Source organism: Abramis brama (genome assembly GCF_963993115.1).
Source record: "Abramis brama genome assembly, chromosome: 21".
NCBI classification, from domain to species: Eukaryota; Metazoa; Chordata; class Actinopteri; order Cypriniformes; family Leuciscidae; genus Abramis; species Abramis brama.
In genome coordinates, this window is record NC_139983.1 from 23,100,531 (window position 1) to 23,122,553 (window position 22,023).

The 22,023-nt window shown below is 38.2% G+C and overlaps 2 protein-coding genes across 2 annotated transcripts in view; one reads left to right on the forward strand and one right to left on the reverse strand.

Annotated features, from left to right (window-relative positions):
- Positions 1–332: 332 nt before the first annotated feature.
- kctd3 (potassium channel tetramerization domain containing 3) lies at positions 333–19,579 on the forward strand. The gene is made up of 20 exons (XM_084096105.1): positions 333–723; positions 1,340–1,393; positions 1,569–1,614; positions 1,827–1,900; positions 2,003–2,061; positions 2,178–2,258; positions 2,370–2,516; positions 4,312–4,402; positions 4,485–4,675; positions 4,753–4,868; positions 4,987–5,074; positions 5,621–5,737; positions 5,814–5,984; positions 6,061–6,216; positions 6,347–6,443; positions 15,083–15,285; positions 15,368–15,506; positions 16,494–17,059; positions 19,284–19,348; positions 19,434–19,579. The coding sequence occupies exons 1-19, from the start codon at positions 653–655 to the stop codon at positions 19,346–19,348; spliced, it is 2,532 nt and encodes an 843-aa protein (XP_083952231.1). The 5' UTR covers positions 333–652; the 3' UTR covers positions 19,434–19,579.
- Positions 19,580–20,233: 654 nt separating this feature from the next.
- Positions 20,234–22,023, reverse strand: part of ush2a (Usher syndrome 2A (autosomal recessive, mild)) — a 208,666-nt gene continuing 206,876 nt past the window's right edge. Inside the window, exon 73 of the mRNA XM_084096104.1 lies at positions 20,234–21,937. Coding sequence (XP_083952230.1) covers positions 21,848–21,937 — 90 coding nt within the window. The 3' untranslated portion in view covers positions 20,234–21,847. The remainder of the gene's footprint in view (positions 21,938–22,023) is intronic.

The following is a 22,023-nucleotide window of genomic DNA, read 5'->3' on the forward strand; positions in this document are numbered from 1 at the left end:
GACCAACTGCATGACACACACAGCTGGTATTGGAAAGATCGCGGCACTCATGAGGGGGCGACCCGCCTTTAGAATAAAACAGTTTTATCTAGAAGACTGGCGTGAGTGTAATAGTGTATTGTATTCTAGAGTAAATGTCTTTTTAATAATGTTTTAATTTAAATGCCGTTAATTTCTTCATTTGTAAAAACTTTTTTAATTAGCAATAAAAAAAATATTGAGTATAGCTTTAAGACGAGATGTGAGAAGTCCAGCTTTCTACGCAAGACACACTTCCAAAACACTGGGCGTGGTCGGCGTCCTGTGTCAGGAATGACGCTATCCGATTGGCTGACGCTCTGATGAGTCCACAGCGTTCTAGCATCGCTCGATGGCGCCCACAACACTGAACGTAGCTTTCCCAAGTCCCATAGGCTACAGAAAAGGGCCTTTGATAATTGAAGGCCATGTTTTGAGTTGTTTATTAAAACTCTGAATATGGAGAACACTGTGTACGAACAGCTCCGTCTCATACGCCGTTCTTGTGACGCATAATTTATGGGTTCGCTGGGTCGTGAGAAAGAATAAAGAGAATCTTGAGGACTCCAGCTAGATCGATGCACAAACTGGATATTCAGTGCATTCCTCCTCGCTAACCGTGCGGAATTCGAGGATGGCTGGAATTGGGAACAGTTCAACATCTGGAATGGGTGACATCATCCAGTTGAATGTCGGAGGAATGAGGTACGCTGACGTCATGACTTCTTTACATAAACTCGGGAGTCAAAACAGTTTTATTTGAGATGAAATAATGTGCAGGGGCTTTTGACTTTGATGTGATGCGATGAGCGCTAATATGTAACGGTAACAACAACGTCTTAAACTACAAAACACATGATTTTGAACTCGTCTTGAACAGGGCCATGAATAGTATTACGTTACATAACGGGACCAAGACAATTCAGTTCCTTCATCTCCCGTTTTTACATGTCCTAAACTATATCATGATATATCCCCAAACCCTAAAATATCTTCATAATTAAAGAAAAAAAATTAAAAAAACAAAAAAGTTAACAAAAAACAAAAGAAAAAAAGAAGAAAAAAAAACTTAAAAGATGCCACAATTTCCCACAAAATACAATGTTTACTTAAATGATTAATACTATATAAAATTGTGCTTTGCAATTATAAGAAACAATTACAATGACACGTTTTAATTAAAAAATAATATTTTTTATTTGTTTTACTGTCGAAACAATAACTGTAAACTGCATAGATAATTAAAGCTCATGAAGTGAAAAAGAAAATAAAAAGAGAAAGAGAAGTGATTGCATCATAAATCTTATCTACATGATTTCAGATTTAGCACATCAAGGCAGACTCTGACATGGATTCCTGACTCTTTCTTCTCAAGGTAAGATAAGATGTTTGAAGCAGCGCCACAGCCTTGATCTCCCAAAATTATCACACCAGATATCCTCTTTGTATGCAAATTTGCTAAAGCTCTATCCATTCTTGTTGAATAATTAAACTAATGTAGTCACTATGGACATTGCATAGCTTTGTATAAATGTGTTTTTCCTGCCCAGTTTACTTAGTGGGAGAATATCAACGCTACGGGATGAAACTGGAGCCGTGAGTAGAAATATGTATCATGCTACGATTGACCCAAAGTCCTAAGTTCCATTTGTACCTGTAATTGTGTATAAAAATTAAGAAAACAACAACAACAAGAAAATACTTAATGAATACTAAAATGTTTGATAAAAATCATTTAAAAGTTTTTCAGATGCAATAAAATTAGAAATGTTTTCCAACTCTGAATCATATATTTTTTTTCCTATAAGATATTTATTGATAGAGACCCAACAGCATTTGCACCCATTTTAAACTTCCTTCGAACTAAAGAATTGGACATGAGGTGAGATATGATATGCCTATTTGTTATCCATTTCATATCCAAGAAATATATAGTATCTGTATAGTTTTTTTATGTGTGTAATATTCCTGCTTTCTCTGATAGGGGGGTTAACATAAGTATCCTGCGACATGAAGCTGAGTTTTATGGGATTACACCATTAGGTATGGCATAACCAGACTAGACATATCTGTTAAAAACATATTTTTTATGATCACTTGACAGTTGCATCTATGTATAATTCTTGCCTTGTGTTTTTATTTGTCACTGATATGGTTAGTCCGCCGCTTACTGCTTTGTGAAGAACTGGAGCGATCATCGTGTGGAAGTGTATTGTTTCATGGCTACCTCCCTCCACCAGGTAGGGTGAGAGTAGATCTGTAGAAGAAAGAGACTAAAACAGTCACCGTTTCTTCCTCTCAGCCAAATATAACTCTAACATCAGTATGTGCCTGGTATTTGTGTCCTTCAGCTCTCCCAGCGAGGAGCAGTGCTGGTGGTCAGGCTGCAGCTGTTGAGGAGCGTTCAGGCCCCAGTGGTGCAGAGGGGGGTTACCTCCGTTCCTGCCCTCAGTCCTCTCTCCCTGGACCCTCTGGGGCAGATGGACCGCAAAGACTGGGTGAGTACAAGCCTTTCAGGGACCAGATGTGGTTTAAAGATGTTTAAAGATGCTGAGTAAAAAACACATGCGTGTAAATATACCACACTTTTATAAAAAATATAGTTAAAAAGACATGTAGACTAAAATACCCATGTATGCCCATGTATGGGTTTTTGTCTTATATTTATATCATATGATAAACAGTAGTTTAGCAATATCACACGAGCAAGAGTGCTGTTGTCCCCACCCCCAGAATATCTGTACATTTGTCTGTTTTTCAATAGCAGAACTGTTGTGTGTCTCAAAGCGAATCTCCAGTTTTTAACAAATGGAGTGAGCTTTTGATTCAGTGACCCATTCATAAAGATGGCCACTTGCTTTGTTCCTAAAATAATCAGCCTTTTGATTGAATCGGTGGAATGAATGACTGACTTAATGACTCACTCATAACGACAGTGACTTGCCGCAACCTACTGGTGGTTTTAGTTTCATATTTAGAGTATAATTGTATTTTTTATTCACATTCATGCCTTCATGCCCATAATGTTCTGGCCACATTATAGCCTTAAATGTTAACGTGTAGTTAATTCAAAATTGTATCAAAATATCTATTCAATGTTTTTCTTATCTAACACAATAATGACTTTTAATGATCTTTAATGAACTTCTCAGCCATATTTAGCAAGGATGCATTAAGTTGATCAAAAGTGACAGAAGAAATTTATAATGCTATAAATCATTTCTATTTCTAAATAAATCTGAAAAAAAAAAAAAATTATCACAGCTTCCACCAAAATATTAAACTGCACAACTGCATACTTATATAAAATACAAAAATACCCTATATATATATATATATATATATATATATATATCATAATCATAATTGTATAATCAATCACCTTTGATAGAGCTTGATTGTGAGCTCAGATATTCTCGGGTTTTAGTGGAACTTGAAAGCTGTATTAATGTAGCAGTGAAATAGCTGTAGAATTGGATTGGCTATTAGTTGTCTCAATACAGACTGGAGAACAGCATCTGCTCCATTCTGGTATGGACAGACAGAGAGGAGGGGGGTGGCTGTGCCATGAAGACAGTATTCCCCTTACACGCAGTAGTGCAGTAGGCAGGGTAAGGTCATTTTAAAAGGCCTTTTATGTCCTCTGTGCCCAGCAGTCATGTGAGAGAATGAAGAGAGAGAGAGAGAGAGAGAGAGAAAGAGAGAGAGCGAGAGCAAGAGCGAGAACGAGAGAGAGAACAAGTTAACGAACAGGCCTTCTTTTTAACCATTTTATTGAATTTTGGTGCATTTATTTATCACAATGCAAAATATACTGAATATCATATAGAATCCACATCACAGAGAATTTGTATAATAATTTACAGAACAGAAAAAAACAGAAACAAATAAAAATGTGTTTACAGATGAATTGCTGAAATGGTCTAAAAAGAAAGTTACTATAGTCATTAATAATAGGCAACAGCCAGCAGTTAAAACATCATAAAATGCTTGTTACTGTATTGTCATTTTTTTTTAATGCATAAGCTTGAAACTTTATTACTTAAATTATTAATACATTTTACTATCACACTGTCCAATGCCACAGAACTGGAAATGGTGAAAGTTTATTTGCTAATTTCTTATATGAATCATAAATACCTTTAAACCAAAAAAGACAGTGAGCATGATTTAGTCGGAATTTTTAATTATTGTGACAACATATAGTTTTATTTGAGTTTAATGTACTACATTTAGACCTACTGGTGTTTAAACATACTGGGTTATTGCTTTGTATTTTTTATGTTGAAATAGGATCACCAGTGGACCCTAGAAAGGTGCTGATTGTGGCTGGCCATCATAACTGGATTGTAGCTGCTTATGCACATTTTGTCATCTGCTACAGGTAAAGCTACATATCACATGACTTTGAAATATAAAATAATAAAGGTTATACTCACCATAGGTTGACTGTGATTGTTCTTTAGGATAAAGGAATCATCAGGCTGGCAGCAGGTGTTTTCCAGCCCTTACCTGGACTGGGCCATTGAGCGGGTGGCCCTTAATGCTAAAGTTGTGGGCGGCCCACATGGAGATAAAGACAAGATGGTGGCAGCGTCATCGGAGAGCAGCATTATTTTGTGGAGTATCCAGGACGGAGGGAGCGGAAGCGAAATAGGTGTGAGGACAGAACAGAAATGTGTGTCGCTCATGTGTGTAGATTTTGTAAGATAATGTTTCTCTGTCTTTGTGAAGGTGTGTTCACTCTCGGAGTACCCGTTGACTCTCTGTTTTTCATTGGGAGTCAGCTAGTCGCCACCAGTCACACGGGGAAGGTAGGAGTGTGGAACGCCGTCACCCAGCACTGGCAGGTAAAGCAATTCAGATTTTATACTACAACAGTCATGCCAGTTTAAATTTTTTTAATTAACAAGCATATAATCAGGTTTCATATTTGATTATGTCGTTCGCAATATATCACTTGTACAGGTGCAGGATGTGGTGCCCATCACAAGCTGTGACACCGCTGGCTCCTTTCTCTTGCTGGGCTGTAATAACGGCTCAATTTACTATATTGGTAAGCTGCTTATCTTCTCTCAACTGCAGTGCATTTATTTTTATATGTTATTAATGAGATGTAAAACTGGCAGTAACAGAATCAGTGTTGGAAATACATTAAATGTAATTAAAATTGCATAAAGACATCAGTTTAATTAATTTCACATAGTTATTAGGTTACAAACTCATATACAATTCATCATCCAAATGTAGTTCTGTGATCCACGTGATTGAAGTTTATAAAGTTTTGTCAAATTTTAAAGGGATGGTTCACCCAAAAATGTAAATTTTGTCATTACTTACCCTCAAGTTGTTCCAAACCTGTATGAGTTTCTTTCTTCTGTTAAACACAAAAGAAGATATTTTAAAGAATGTTGGTAACCAAACATTTGACGGTAGCCATTGAATTCCATAGTAGGAAACAAAATACTATGGAAGTCAATGGGTGCTGTCAACTGTCTGGTTACCAACATTCTTTAAAATATCTTCTTATTGTACATGAAATATGTTAAATGAGAAGATGCTAAAGGAAAGACTTAACTAACCTTATTCTCTCCACTCTCAGACATGCAGAAGTTTCCGCTGAGAATGAAGGATAATGACTTGTTGGTGACAGAGCTGTACCACGACCCGTCAAATGATGCCATCACAGCCCTCAGTGTCTACCTGACTCCTAAAACCAGTGCGTCCAGTGATGGTTAATTACTCAATGAAGTGGTGGTGAGTCTGATCAGTCACTGATCTCACTGTGTTTGCAGGTGTGAGTGGGAACTGGATTGAGATAGCTTACGGAACCAGCTCAGGGGCCGTGCGTGTGATCGTTCAGCATCCAGAGACCGTTGGATCTGGTCCACAGCTCTTCCAGACCTTCACTGTCCACCGCAGCCCCGTCACTAAGATCATGCTCTCTGAAAAACACTTAGTTTCAGGTACAAACTACACAGACACTGGACAGTATAATGAAAAATGATGGTGATCTATAATTTTGGCCTTGTTTTGTTGAAGTGTGCGCTGACAATAATCATGTACGCACGTGGACGGTGACTCGGTTCAGAGGAATGATCTCCACTCAGCCAGGATCTACTCCACTGGCCTCCTTTAAAATCATCTCACTGGAGGAGACAGAGAGCCACAGCAGCTATTCCTCCGGCAATGACATCGGTGAGAGATTTGATTGTAGATTTCCACCATATCAGGAAGTGAAGGTACAAGAAGAACTGAGAAGCTGCTATTTTCCTCCATTGTCCTGTGAGCTGAACTGCTGTTCTAATCATGTGCTGTTTCTATTCAGGTCCATTTGGAGAGCGAGATGACCAACAGGTGTTCATTCAGAAAGTCATTCCCATTACCAACAAACTCTTTGTTCGTCTCTCCTCTACGGGGAAGAGGTACATGTTGAAAAAAATATATATAGAAGTTGTGCAGCTTAATATTTTGGTGGAAGCTATGATACATTTTTTTTTTTTTTCAGATTTATTTAGAAATAGAAATGATTTATAGCATTATAAATTTCTTCACTGTCACTTTTGATCAAGTTAATGCATCCTTGCTAAATATGGCTGAGAAGTTCATTAAAGATCATTAAAAGTCATTATTGTGTGATAAGAAAAGCATTGAATATATATTACAAGAGTAGCTTTAGAAATGAATATTTTGATACAATATTGAATTAACTACACGTTAACTTTTAAGGCTATAATGTGGCCATATCATTATGGGCATGAAGAATGTGAATAAAAAAATCAAATTACTCTAAATATGAAACTAAATCACCAGTAGGTTGCGGCAAGTTTTTGTGTTGAAATACACATGATATGCAAAATAAGTATCTCATTATTTAGAATTATGAGTGTACTATTAAAAATACCTCAATATCGCAGATGTGGCATTTGATTTAACATGGCCAGTCACTGCTGTCAATTATGATACAAATCTTAGCTAAAATGTATATCATACAATATAACATAAATAACACTTGGAAAAAAAAAGAATATTCTAATATATACACACATATATTTCATTGTTACAGTAGTTTATCTTAAAGTGCCCCTATTACGCTATTTTAAAGTTTCCTAATGTTGTTTTGGAGTCTCCTACATAGTCAGCTGCAAATATGGCTTGACCCCAAAAAAATTCTAACAAAAGGTTTCTCAGTGGTTTACAGTATTATCAGATGTACTTAAAAACGTACTAAAAGTTTACCAAAGTTTGACTCCAAGAAAGGCCCCATTTTCAAAATGGCGGCCGTCAGGACCCTTAAAATGACCATTACTCCTTTGTATTCCTCCTAGACCAGGAATACGGTGCCAGATACATGTTTAGGCCATGTAATATTCTAATTAACATATTTGCATGATAGATAAGTGATTATAGTACAATTATATATTAAAGCAATTGGTTACAAGCATATTTATGCAAAAAATAAGTAAAATTTCCCTTAAAGGAGAACTCCGGTCAATTTTAACATTGAGCTAATTTTTTTGTACATTTGGAGTGCTGTCAGTACAGAGAACAACGACAAAAATCGGTGTTGCCTACACCGTGTTATCCTCTTTTTAAAATTTGCACCCTGTTGACTTCAATGGGGCACGTTTTAAACCTGCTTTTAGCCTCTTAACATCCTTGATGTGTCATTACAAGTGCAGGGCTGCCAACTTTTGAGTTTAGCTTGGAGTGAGATTTTTTTTTTTTTGTCGAGGGGGGGGGGGGGTGTAAAAACAAATATTGCATCACAATAAGTGTAATTGTGATTGTCAAAACATTTGGTAACTAAATAGAATTTTATGAAGTTTAGTGACAACATGTTACAATGTTTACATTGTACAACGACTGGTAGGATACAGTTTTTATTATTGCTTGACACAAATTTCAAGATTTCAATTCCATTCTTGTGATTTGATTCCGATTTTGATTCAATATTGACTAATTTGGATACATGTTTATTTTAAATTTTATTTAAAAAAATAATCTCACCTAAAGCTGTAAACATAGAGGGCCCAATCTGCTGGTATTATTAAAGGTTAAAAATAACATTAAATTAAATATAATGCAGTTTTTGTTATAATAACAATTATTTAATGACATAAGTAAAAATATAATAAATATGTAATATAGTGCTCAGCACTCTCTAGCTATTTTTTTCTATTCAATTAACATGCTTTGGTCGTTAAATGGCTTTCCTGAGGTAAATGTAACGTTATGTGACATAATTGTTCTCCTGCTGTTATATTGACCTCTTTCCGTGGTTGAAAAACACTAATTGGTCGATATTATGTATACTTTCGGTAAGTTGTACTGCATCTTTAAAAAAAAAAGTAGCCTAACAGGTGATCGGTTCACGTGCACTCGAACTGAGGCGCTCAGCGATCTGTCACGTCACATTTACAAGCGCCAAACGTATTTTTGTCTGAATTTCGTAATAAAATTGACGGAATCTAAGAGCTGAGAATTAGTTTAATATTAAAAGTACCTCTTTGCTCCACAATTTTTCTGTGCGTGAGAAAATGGATGTGTGGCGTGAGAGCGTGTGAAAAGTGTCAATTGCGTGAGTCTCACGCTCAATGCGTGAGAGTTGGCAGCCCTGCAAGTGCACAGGTCATGTGAGTGATTCCTTCGGAGTGAACGCGGGTGAATCTGACTGCAGTAGATGTGAAAGATATGAATAAAAATTATGTTTATTCAGCGAGCGCACATACCTGTATTTACATCCTGTTTTCGGTCGAAGTCCATAGTAATCGATTGTCGAGTTCACGCGCATTGGTTTAGTACCTATGATCACGCGCGTGAACTCGACAATCGATTACTATGGACTTCAACCGAAAACAGGATGTAAATACAGGTATGTGCGCTGGCTGAATAAACATAATTTTTATTCATATCTTTCACATCTACTGCAGTCAGATTCACCCGCGTTCACTCTAAGGAATCACTCACATGACCTGTGCACTTGTAATGACACATCAAGGATGTTAAGAGGCTAAAAGCAGGTTTAAAACTTGCCCCATTGAAGTTTTAAAAAAATTTAAAAAGAGGATAACACGGTGTAGGCAACACCGATTTTTTTCGTTGTTCTCTGTACTGACAGCACTCCAAATGTACAAAAAAATGTAAGGCGAGACACTACAGGTGAATAGGGTAAAAATTTTAACTAGCAGATATCACCATGAAACTTTCCCAGTTGATTGTCTACATTAAGATGAGAAAAAAATGTATTACAAGTTTTCTGTAATTTAATGTTTAAATATGCAAATTAGGCATTATCTAATTAAATATGCGCTTATTTGCATATATAAAAAAAACTAAATCTGAGTATTGGATAAAGCCAGGTTCAAAATAATTTGTTCATTGTGTTCACATATTAGATGGGAAAAAAATTACGGTGTATGTGATGACAGGGTGCTTTTGTTGAATTTATGAGAAATCTACAGACGCAAACAGACAAAGTGTAGTAAAATAAAGACCTATGTGTATTTCAGACTCTTTTTCGCCACAAGTCTGAAAGAAGACATGTTATTGAAGACAAATATCCCAAAAGCTCAAAATTGACCAGTGAAAAAAAAAACAATGCTTTTGCCTGCCATGTCTCGCCTTAAGTAATTGCATATTTCTCCTTTCTCATATCGTTTTGCCTAGTGTTGGTGGTTTCTGTGGTTCATAACCATTCTTTTGATTCCAATAAAGAATAAATTCATTAGAACTGTGTGGTACTGTCAAATTAGTCAAAACAGGGCTGCCACGTGAAGGCATGTGCTGATTGTCTGAACCCGTATAGAATCACACCAATTCATTGGCTGATGGCGCGGGCGCCTCCTCAGTGGCGCAACTTGAGAGTGGAATGACGTGGACAAAACTTTGGTGACATAACCAGGTCTAGGCCATAGAAACACCTTCACAAGACCTGGGGCAAACTCCATACAAGGCTCACTCACAGAAAGAGCCTGCAGATCCCCCACGCGCTTGAGAGAGGCCAACTCTAACAAAAGTGCCACCTTGAGAGTAAGAATCCGGTCCGGAGCTGACTCCAAGAGTTCAAAGGAAGGCTCTAATAGCCCCTCCAGAACAACTGATAAATCCCAGGTGGGGACACTAATATGTGCAGGCCTCAAGTGTCTAACTCCACGCTTAAACGAGGAGACCAGACAGTGTTTACCTAAGGGGACCTCATCTGACTCCCGATAGGCAGCGATAGCCGACATAAACTCTAAAGGTAGTTGCAGCCACTCCAGCCACAAATTTATCCTGCAGGAATTTCAGCACTGAACCGACAGGGCAGCTGACAGGGTCCACTGCATGAGCCGAACACCAAGACTCAAAAACCTTGCACTTAGAGAAATACAGCAGTCCTAGTAGAAGGCGCACGAGCGTTATCAATGGTCTCCCAAACATCAGCGGGAAGACCAGACACCACTGTCGCTAGCGATTGCCTCTTATCGCCCTCAGCCTCCATATCTCGGGTCAAGGATGCCAATTCCTGCCCTGGAGCTGAGACAGCAGATCTCTCCTGATAGGAATCTGCCAAGGGGACTCCTCCACCAGGGAGCTCAGTTCCGAGAACCACGTCTGGGATGGCCAGAATGGGGCTACCAGAAGGAGGCGGATCCCACACTCCCTCACACTGCAAAGGACTGCAGGGATTCGCTTGACCGGAGGGAATACATACAGTCTCAACTCCAGCCACGGATGAGCGAGGGCATCTATCCACAGAGGTGTCGGATGAGCTGAGACAGGGAAAACCATAGGGGGCACTGTGTCGAGCTCTGCGACGCAAAGAGGTCCGCCTCGCCAAACATGCTCCAAATTAGAGCCACTGTTTAGCAGTGCAACATCCATTCCCCCGACTTGCGATGTTCAGGTCCCCTGGAACGTGAACTGCTCTCAGCGAAAGAAACCTGTCTTGAGCCCAAAGGAGGAGGTGGTGCGCATGCCTGTCGAGGGTGCGCGACCACGAGCCCCCCTGCGATTTACATGGGACACCACTGCCGAAGACCGCACCCCAACAAGTCAAAGAGGCGTCCGTCGTGACAACCTGCCAACGGCAAACTACACCCATCTTGACCCCCTGAAGTAAAAAGGGGGAGTCTTTCCACCTCCAAAGAGCGTGAAGGCCAGTGTTGTGTACTCGAGACTCGGACTCGGTCTCGGACTCGGTCTCGAGACCATATTTTAATGGTCTCGGTCTTGTCATGGACTCGTGTGCATTTTGACTCGGAATTGACTCGTACTCGAACATATTAGGACTCAGACTTATTCCCGAGTCCACTCGAGTCCCATTCAAAATATTTCATGATTGTTACTGTATGTTAATATTTCTTTAAATTGTTGTTTGATTGAAACGTCCAATGATTGCTGACTTTCTTGTGCGCAACTGCGCATGACTTGAGACTAACGTTCGCGCCACGCAAATGCAGCAGGAGCCTGGTCAGATGTGATGTGGAGCCTCTAGCTCAACTATGTATTGAAAATGTCTGCCTTATATAGATATCTTTAGGTCTGGTTTTTAGACCCAACCTTAGGTTATCCAACCTCTCTGGTCTTGGTCTCGGTCTCGACTCGGACTCGACTCTCTTTGGTCTCGGTCTCGACTCGGACTCGACCCTCTCTGGTCTCGGTCTCGACTCGGACTCGAGTGAGCTGGTCTCGACTACAACACTGGTGAAGGCAACTGCGCGACACTCTCAGCAGGCGGAAGGCAGACCAATAAGGGCGGATCCCCCTGAGTTTCATCCAGCACAGGAATGGTCTCATATGAGGGAGACCCAAGGGCAGCACAGGAGAGGCTGCTGCCATGAGCCCCAGAAGCCTGCGACATATGCCCACCGCTACATGATGGCCGAGCCTGAAACGGGCCAAGCATGCACGGAGACTGGAAACTCGAGCAGGGGCCAGACGGGCCTGCATCGAGAGAGAATCGAGTTGGGCACCCAGGAAAGTGGTCTGCTGAGAAGGAGTTAAGACATTCTTCTGAGCATTCAACCTGAGACCAAGAGACCGGAGGTGTTGGAGAATGATGTCCCTGTGACGAAACATCAACTCTCTGGAATGAGCCAGAATGAGCTAGTCGTCTAGATAATTTAGTGCACGGATGCCCTGGAGCCTCAAGGGGGCCAGAGCTGCATCCATGCACTTGGAGAATGTCCGCGGAGCCAAAGCTGGACCAAATGGAAGGACCCGATACTGATACGCCTTTCCCCCAAAGGCGTATCTAACCTAACGTTTAGTATAATGCCATCTTTATACTCAAAAACATCTATATAGTCCAGTCATTTTAAGCCAAAATGGGGGTCACCCTTGAACAAATTGCAACAGAAGCAAACTCAACTGATTTTGTATCCTCAATATGTCCTGAGTAAGGAAAAAAAAAGTCCAGAAGAATCCCATTAGGGGAAAGTTTAGAAAAAGACCCAAATATAGCCTATTCATACGCCTATTCATTCTTTTTCTTACGTGAATAGGGTAAAAAATTTAACCTTTAGATATCACAATGAAAATTACTGAGTTGATTACTTGCATCAAGACAAACAAAAATATATTACAAGTTTTTTTTTTAATTGTTTGTTAACATGGACAAACGGTGCATAATCTAATTACGTATGTGCTAATTTGCATAAATACCACAACAGATCTAAACATTGGGTCTGGCCAGGTGAAAATGTCTTGTTGAATCTTGTTGACATATAACAGTAAAATACTTAATGTTAAGGTCTGAATGGAACCCATTTAGGCTACCCATGAGCATTAATACATAGAGGCAGGAAGAAGTACTTTAAACCAGCCTTTATTAATTATTATTGCAAAGATGGGGTTTGGGGCTGGGTCCGTGGGACTGTTTCTGGGTATTCACTTTTTATTTTACTTACCTTTTGTCTTCTGCATTCTCCTTACCTTTGTCTCCTGTTCTTCCCTCAGACTCGTCCCCCAGAAACAGTCCCACGGACCCAGCCCTAAACCCCATCTCTTAAATATTAATAAAGGCTGGTAGATTATGCACCGTTTGTCCATGTTAACAAACAATTTAAAAAAACTTGTAATACAATTTTTGTTGATCTTGATGTAAGTAATCAACTCAGTAATTTTCATGGTGATATCTAAAGGTTAAATTTTTTTACCCTATTCACATAAGAAAAAGAATGAATAGGCGTATGAATAGGCTATATTTGGGTCTTTTTCGAAACTTTCCCCTAATGGGATTCTTCGGGACTTTATTTTCCTTACTCAGGACATATTGAGGATACAAAATCAGTTGAGTTTTCTTCTGTTGCAATTTGTTCAACCTTTTTTCATAAAATGACTGGACTAATAGAGGATGTATTACATATGTATTATTCAAATTGAAATTAGTTACCATTTTAGAGGGTTCACACACAGGCCTCTGTTCGGGCTAATTCAGTTGTTTATGATCAAAGTTATACAACTCCAATTTAAGTTACTTTTGGGTGCAATAACTTTTACATTGAATGTCAAGTCTGTGTTTTAGCAAAAAAAGGGTATGAGTCCAAAAACACGTACTGAGTAGGAGTTACATGACATAGGCTAAATCGTTTACATCTCTGGTTCACCCCAAACAAAGATAAAACCTTACAGTTATCTCACAAAATCATGTATTCCATAAGTATGTAATCATGTCAGTGCAATTTAGACAAGTCCAATGGATTCATAGACCCAGAAAACATGGGCTTAGACACCAAGATTACTTGGCTAGGTCAAATAATGAAGGAGTTAGGATATTTTAAAGGCTTCCTGCCCATCTTGGACGCCATCTTGAAAATTACACCTTTCTAGTGGTCAAACTTTGGTAAACTTTTAGTATGTTATTAAGGACACCTAATAATACAAAAAACAGCTGCAAAACCTTTTGTTAGAATTTTTTTAGGGTTAGGTGTTTTTTTCCATATATGCAGCCGCCTAACAACATGTTTACATGCATCAAAGGTCAAAAAACTGTTTCATTTTCTCATAATATACATTTGCACATCACCACCACAATTTCAATGATTCTCAAACGACTCGTCAGATGAATCAATCTCTCTAAAACCCTCCTTTCCGCAAGCTACTCTGCTCTTATTGGCCAGACAGCTCAGTCTGTTGTGATTGGTCTACTGCGTACAGCGCGCGTGTCGAAAACAAAAACGGCCATTGCCAAAACAATGTCAGCTGTCCTGAGGCTTCCTACATCGTAAACTAAACACAGTAACGAACAATGACGTCGATTTTACCATATCAATCAGAGCGAGAGTGCGATGATGAAACACTGGAAGTTGTATGTAATAGTGGCCCACAACTGATTAACAGAAGTATTTTAGTAAGACAGTAATAATGTGAGTTAACCAGTTAGCAGGAGACCACAATATACAACTCAAAATAAAGTATTTTGAACACCATCTTTCAAGAGCAAGCAATATGCAAATCCTGCATTGAACTCCGAGATTTGAGAAGTCGTCGTCAGTAAAATAAAGGGAACACAGCAAAAGTTTAGGATTATACTGCTGTGGTATCGTGGTAAAGATGAATTTTAACCACTGATTCTTCACATGCTCGTCCTTGGGCAGTGTAAAAAAACTGCCTTTCCCTTTACATTGTAGAGCACAGCGTCTTCTCGACATGATGCTGTCCAGTATCCACAGGAATCAGCTGCAGTGTTTGAGGGGGTAAAATTTTTCCCTGGTGTTTGCGCGCGTAATAAGTGGGCGGTCAATATGCTAATGTTTCGTCTTGATGTCACAACGAAACGGCTTATGACTCGTTTGAAAAAAGATTCATTTCATTGACTCAGAGTAGACTCTTACTTTTGGAAGACAATAACTTGATATACGGTGCACTTTCAGATTTAAAACTTTGCAGGATGTTTTCATTCACTTAGAGCTATGTTACACACTACATGAAAGGTAATTTTCAAAAATTCATAATAGGGGCACTTTAACAAATAGAACCATTTTGTAAAGGGTTACCCAGAACTAATTGATCTAAAATAAAAATAGTAAATTAATGAATGAATTATTTTTGTATTGATGTTTTTCTATCTGTATTTCAGGATCTGTGAGGTGCAATCTGTAGATGGGACTACAATCACTTGTTTTACAGTGCGGGAGTGTGAGGGCTCGAGCCGCATGGGCTCCAGACCACGCCATTACCTCTTCACTGGCCATGCAAACGGGAGCATTCAGATGTGGGATCTCACCACCGCCATGGACACAGTCAACAAGAGCCTTGATGATAAGGCTAGGCGTGAGACAGGTCTGATTATTACTGTACTGGAAAAAAGGTACATCTAAAAAGCCTATTGGATTAAGTTTAAAAGGATGTTACCTGTTTGCAGAGGTGGGAGGTCCTACTGAGGAGGAGCTGCTGAAGCTGCTTGACCAATGTGATTTGAGCACATCCCGCTGTGCCACGCCCAACATTAGCCCCGCCCCCTCAGTGCTGCAGCACAGCCGGCTTCGAGAGTCCTGCTCCAGGTACTAGAGTCCAAAGTCGGAATTATTGGAATAAAACTGCACCACAAGATTTAACTCCTTCATGCCAATTTTGTACAGTATTTGGGGGCTAGATGAAATGTCTAATTGTGCAAATGCTGATTTTGCTGTCATTACGATATTCAAGCTCAAACAATGATAAAATTCAGCATGTGTGAATAGCTTTGGTACCAAAAAAGTTTACGTTTTATATTTTCATTTATTTGGATTTGACGTAAACAAGTCTTAAAAAAATTATTCACCAAATAATTTACCCCATAGTGACCACAGCTGTTAAAAGAGCCATACAACTAAATGACTGCCGCTATATTCCTAGTCGTCTTTATGTGAAGGGACCCAGTTTTGGGTGTTTTTCACCCATAAATCTAAATTTTGGATCCCACATACATTTATTTTGTTAAATTTTATCACATATGTAGTAATCTTCAATAATATGAGAATATGAGAATTCAAGAGTATGAGAATATGGCTTTAATAGCAATTCAACCATTTGTTTTTTAATTTAAAAGCACAGATTTAAAAATTGACAAATGTTTATGGAAGTCACACAAGATCATCCTATATTTCAGTCCTTTCCTCCCTGAAAGCTCTCAGATGACTAAGAATATACTGCATATTATGCAAATGCTACTTTTTACTCCTTTTTGCCATTTTCGAAGGCAGACATGGTCATTATAAACTGTCGTATGGAAAAGATCTACAAAAATATACATTTTAAGTAATATCGTAAGTGAATAATGTAAATAAATAATGACATTCATTAAATTTTTTGGGTGAGCAATTCCTTTAATGTTCTTAATGAATCTTGAGATTAACTTTGTCATCATATACACTTTATTTTGCTACACGGAAGTAAGCTATTTTATATAGCTACAAGTAACTGGATGACACTGGGAGCCAGACACATTCTGTACCAACTCTTACGTTAAAATACAATATTAGCAATACAATATTTTGTCATTTTTACAGTCTCCAGCTGCAGGCTCAGGAGCCCATCTTTGAGACAGCCACATACGGAGCCCTGCGGCCGTACCGAGAGAGCCCTTTGCTGGCCCGTGCTCGACGCACAGAGAGCTTCCACAGCTACAGAGACTTCCACAGCTTAAACCTCACCAAAGCCCTGCTGGAGAACCATGGACAGTGCGGATCCACCGAGGACGAGATACGCCAGTCCGCGGGGGAGAACAGCACTGAGGACTCAGACAAAAGGAACTCTACCTTGGATCTTTGGGGGTCTAGAGCTTCCGAAACCCAGTCTGCAGCCGCACGTAAACCCCCAGACAGCCCTGGAGACCAGCGACGAAGAGTTAATTTGATGGAGGAGGGGGCTGCGGACTACAGAGCGGAGGGGGGGAGGAAGAAAGGGACATTTGAAGCGAATTTTCTAAGTAGGAAAAAGGCACCTCCGGTTCCACAGCTGAGCCCCCCACCCACAGCAGCTGATGGAGGGGGCAGCGACTCGTCCAGCACCGCCTCACCCTCGCCGACTAAAGTGGCCACATCCCCACGCCATCGCAAGGGCCCTGACGCTGCATGTGAGTGATGCTTTACTCAGATTTGTCATACACAGAGGTCATACCAAATACAATAATCTCAAGGTATTTCAGAAGAGAAGCGTTTCAGGATGTAGATGTGAATGTTGATCATATAAGGTTTGGCAGGACGGCAGCTGGCAGCTAAAAAACTCACTGTGTACAGAACTAAAGGGAAAATCCTCCACAGAAATGGCCGCTTGGCTTTTCTTCATGTGTCTTGTTAACTAGTTTAGATTTTATTTTGCTCTCTCTTATCTGCTTTTTACAAGCTTAAAACATTTGCCTAAAGTTCACTGGAGCAAATTTAAAAAAAAAACTGACGCTTTTGAAATTTTATTCAACTAATTAGAGTTATGGGGCCTCAATTATAAAATCTTGCATAGAAACCATCCTACATTTGGCCTAAGATAATTTCTCAGATGTGTGATTTAGAGAAAAGACTCTCCTCCAGATGTGAAATCTATACATCGCAAACGATCTTGAAATTGTGCGCAACTGAATGGTTTCAGATCTCCGCCCTGGTATTGTCATTAACAAGAACACCAGTCCAAATCCTTTACTTGAGAGTGAAGCAAGAATTGCTTAGACTAAATTCACCCTCGTATCGTTTAAAAACCCATTTCTTTCATGGGTCAACAAACGATACGTTTATCACAATGTCTGGGCTGCTCTCTTCCATACAATGAACGTGGATGGAGAGCAGAGCTTCTCAAACTCCAAAAAGATTAGAGAATGTAACAATATAAAAACAAAAGTGGTCCATTCGGCTAATATTTTATAGTCAGAGGACTGTCTGAGGAACAGAATGAAGTTGAAGTTACAATTGAAAGCCTTGTCTTGATAATCTGTGTTGACATCCGAGGTCCTCATTTGCTATCATTGTATGGAAATGATCAGTTTGGATACTCCGCTCCTTTATACATGGGTTGAAGTACATGCAGGCAGATTTTTGGTAGACTATTGCTTTAATGGCTTGCTATTCTCTTATAAATAGTTGCTTTTTTAAAAATGCTACTGTCCACTAACGGTACCTTCAAAACACTATGATGCACTTTATTGTCTGTCTTTACATCCCTTTATAAAGGATTGAAAAGGTGAACTTCAACTAATGATCAGGTTTGAAGTGCAGGTTAGACTCCACTGCTGCTGCCGTTCAAACGGTTTGCTCTCTGTGAACTTTCAGCATGCATCTGCAGGAGATTTTTTCTTGCTCTATCTATTTTTGGGATTCATTCAGTGCCTTTTGTTAATTAAGATGCCACGAGAAATCAAAACAGATTTAGCTTTCTGATGTGAGGGTTGGGTTAGTTGGATTATCCCATTATGCAACTTGTTTAAGTGAAGCCAAATTTACAATTCAGCTCACAGAATAAGACACTTAACAAGAAAAGAGAGAAAAAGGAAAAAGCATGTTTAAAGACAGCTGCCAGTTTTAAAGGTAATGCACAATTCAAAATAAAAAATACAATTTGTACTAATGGATTTTCTCTGTATTTAAAATGCAAACGTCTAATGTCTAAATTAATCAACATGTTGTGAATAATGTCATTACATAATTTGCATTTCGACTTTTGTTAATAAGAATACATGGTAATGGATTATTTATATTTGACATGGATCTTATTTTGCATTGTAAACTGATGAGCATGGTCACTTTTCCCCAGCCATTACACTTTGTGTACAGGATATATATCCTACCAGAGAGAAATATACAGTATATCAGTGATACATATCCAATATAGGCTATTAATATAGTTATATGTTGCAAGTGAGATTATTATTTTAATTGTAACTAAATAGAAGCCTTTAACAAAGTATGTACTTACTATGATGGGAATGATGAGATCTCATCAATGCTATGCAATAAGTGTAAACATTTTATTGACATTAGGCCACATAGCCTGAAATTGAATAATGAGTAAAAGAAAAGCAGACAGTTCTTTGGACAACAGCATGAAGCTAGAAAAATGAATGAAAATAATTACCCCTTGGAAAATCTGCATGTTTAACCTGTCAAGTCCTAAAATTATGTTGCTCATAAATCTATAAAATCCTTTTTAAGGATTAAAAAAGAAAAACTGGTTTGCTGGTGTATTTTTAGAACATTTCTATGTCATTTATTTGCTCTCTGATATTTTTCAGTGATGGGGAATATTAAATTGACAAGAGTATGATACTTTATGCTTGCATTAAGAAATAGTCACAACCTGATTTATGTTTTCAGCCTGGATACTGTATGATTTCATCTCCAGGCAAGATGAGTCCTCTTCATTTCAGTATGCAGATTAGGTATGTTATATCTAACAAGACTGCTTTATGTTTTATCATATCAAGACATCTTACCTTTTATCGTTTTATCTTACCTGCTGCGCAGATCATGGTGTGGCTTAAAGAGGAAATTACAGCTCATGCTACATGAAATATGGAAAGAAATATGTGAAAATGGTACAGTACATGCACTGCAGATTGGTACTCAGCTTCTGTACATCTCCAGTGGCACAATAAAGTAACCAAACAGAACTGACTCTTTGCTTTTTTTAATAAGTATGGAAACATCAACATTACAAGCACAACTTTTTTACATTTCACAACTTAGATCAATGATTGTCCATATATAGGAGCACTTGTTCCATCGTACAAGACATAATAACCACACAAACCTCTGATTAAAATAAGCGTAAGCTGTTTTACAAAAAAATAAAAATAAATTATTGCAACAATAAATAATACTGACCATCTTTTAAAAAAAATACATGTAAAAATATGTTTTTTTTAGGATAGTGCCATTTCAATTGTACTAATATCTATGTGAAATAATAATAACGCGTATAAATATATTCACACTCGACAGGTTTAAAACAACCTATGAAAAACATCCACATGTGACACTGATGAACATTTTTGCAGTTTAACTTGACATTTAAGACACTTTGTCCATTGGCATCATCACAGTTGCGTACACACTACTGCTCAGTCTAGCAGGCACAACACCACGTTGTCATTTCCATTAACTCTTTCCCTGCCATTGACGGACTTTTCCAGCTTTCCTTGTTTTCACTGTTATACGATAGGGGGCGCTATTATGCATCTTCTGAAAGCATACAGAAGTTCCGGATCAAAACACAGGAAAAAAGAAGCAGAAACAAGCGATAAAAGCATTGCTTTAGCACGTTGTAGTCTTTGAAAAAAACACACAAAAAAAACACGCAATTTTCTCAGCTTTCTGTTCAAAATATTGCTTTTTGTTTGTTTGTTTGTTTTGTTAAAAACCAAAAGCTCTGTATTTTCTTTTGAAATATGGCATGTTCAGATATTCAACAAAATATTCTAGGGGCCATGAAAGTTTTGTGAAAATCAAAAATGCTGGCGGTGGCTGGCAACTTTTTTTTTTTTTTTTTAATGCTGGCAGGGAAAGAGTTAATACAGATAGTCTAGGTCTAGGATATGTCTACTGGATTGATTATCTTTCTCATTCATGTGTCTGTAGAGACAGAAGAAGTGGACTTCCTCTCTATGTTGGCATGAATAATTTGGAGACTCAGTTCATTAATACTTTATGATTGCGGTAATATTTCATAGCTACACAGCCATTCATAAGACTCCATTTAAAGCTATAATACTACAGTGCTATTTTAAGAACAGTTTGCTTCCTCTCTGCATCAATGCTAAGCACATTTTACAGCAAAGATCATCTATGTCCGATAATAACATGTACAAGTATGAAATCAGACTAAACTAAATTTCAATAGAAGTATAGTTCCAGATCAATTCAGTCTATCATTTAAGTCGTTACTTCTCCAAAAGTATTTTTTTAGGTGTATGCAAATTTGTATTTTTTTTTTTTTTTTGAGGTGGCACCAGTGGTAGTGGTCTCACTTGACGCTCTACATAAGACATACGTAACCTAAGGGGGATGGGGGTTAGGTATTAAGAATCATTTCGATAACTTTTTTAATGTCATAAGAGTTTTGGGCGACATGACGAGGGGTAAATAATGCCAATTTTCAGTTTTGCAAATGATCTGCAGAAGGTGAAACTCGACTGGATTTAAAAATGTCACTGTAATGGATTTTGTACCTCCAACAATACCACAAGATAGTTATAAAAGATAAACTTTGGGGAAATTCCATTTAAAATCCACTTAGCTTAAAAAAAATCAAGTTTGAATGGGCATTACGCTTCTGGGGCCGGATTCATGAAACATTCTTCTTAACTGCTATTTTGTTCTTATTTTCTAACTTAAGAAAAAAGATAAGAATAATTCTATTCCCAAAACAGTTGTAAAGAATGTTCTTATCTTTTTTCTTAAGATTGTTTTTAAGATTAATTGATTGAATTGCACTTAGGAACATTCTTATGAACTTCTTAGAATTTATCTTAAGAATTGTCTCGTGAATCCAGCCCCTGGGTCTATGAGGAAAAATCAAGGCTTGTGAGTGTGTGAAACCCTGAAAATACGATATACAAAAAGACTTTCTTTTAAACAAAATAAAAGGAATATAAGCACGTAGTAACGTAAATAAGTCATTCTATGATTAATATGGAAGCAATGAGGTGATGTCAGAGGTAGTCAATATGCACTTACACTAACACATCTCTGACAAATAATAAAAAATTCCAGCATTATGAAAAACAGATATTATCCTGTTACATTCCACTATGTTTTATCATGGACAAACCAATATACTATCACTGCCTTATTTTATGGTTGTAAATGTGAAATTCACTCATCTGCAGAATAAGTTGGAGAAGAATTCTATTCCCAAGGATGTTCTCCGTATGAAGGCTTTACAAGTGAGTGTCTGTAAACATGGTTTGCTCCTTCTTCACTGAGCTGTAGCTTTTAATCGTCTCCCCAAACTCCTCATCACCCACATACTGCAAAAAGATAATAGTCATCATCAGCTATGACAGATTAAAAGAAAGTTAGAATGAACAGCATTTAAATTAAATAAAGTTTTTGT

What these genes read in the sequence shown, in the direction of transcription:
- kctd3 (XM_084096105.1), top strand. Translation starts at nt 653, where the DNA reads ATGGCTGGAATTGGGAACAGTTCAACATCTGGAATGGGTGACATCATC. An exon ending in ACTAAAGAATTGGACATGAG is followed by an intron (nt 1,901 to 2,002) that starts GTGAGATATGAT and finishes TTTCTCTGATAG; the next exon opens with GGGGGTTAACATAAGTATCC. An exon ending in AGATGGACCGCAAAGACTGG is followed by an intron (nt 2,517 to 4,311) that starts GTGAGTACAAGC and finishes ATGTTGAAATAG; the next exon opens with GATCACCAGTGGACCCTAGA.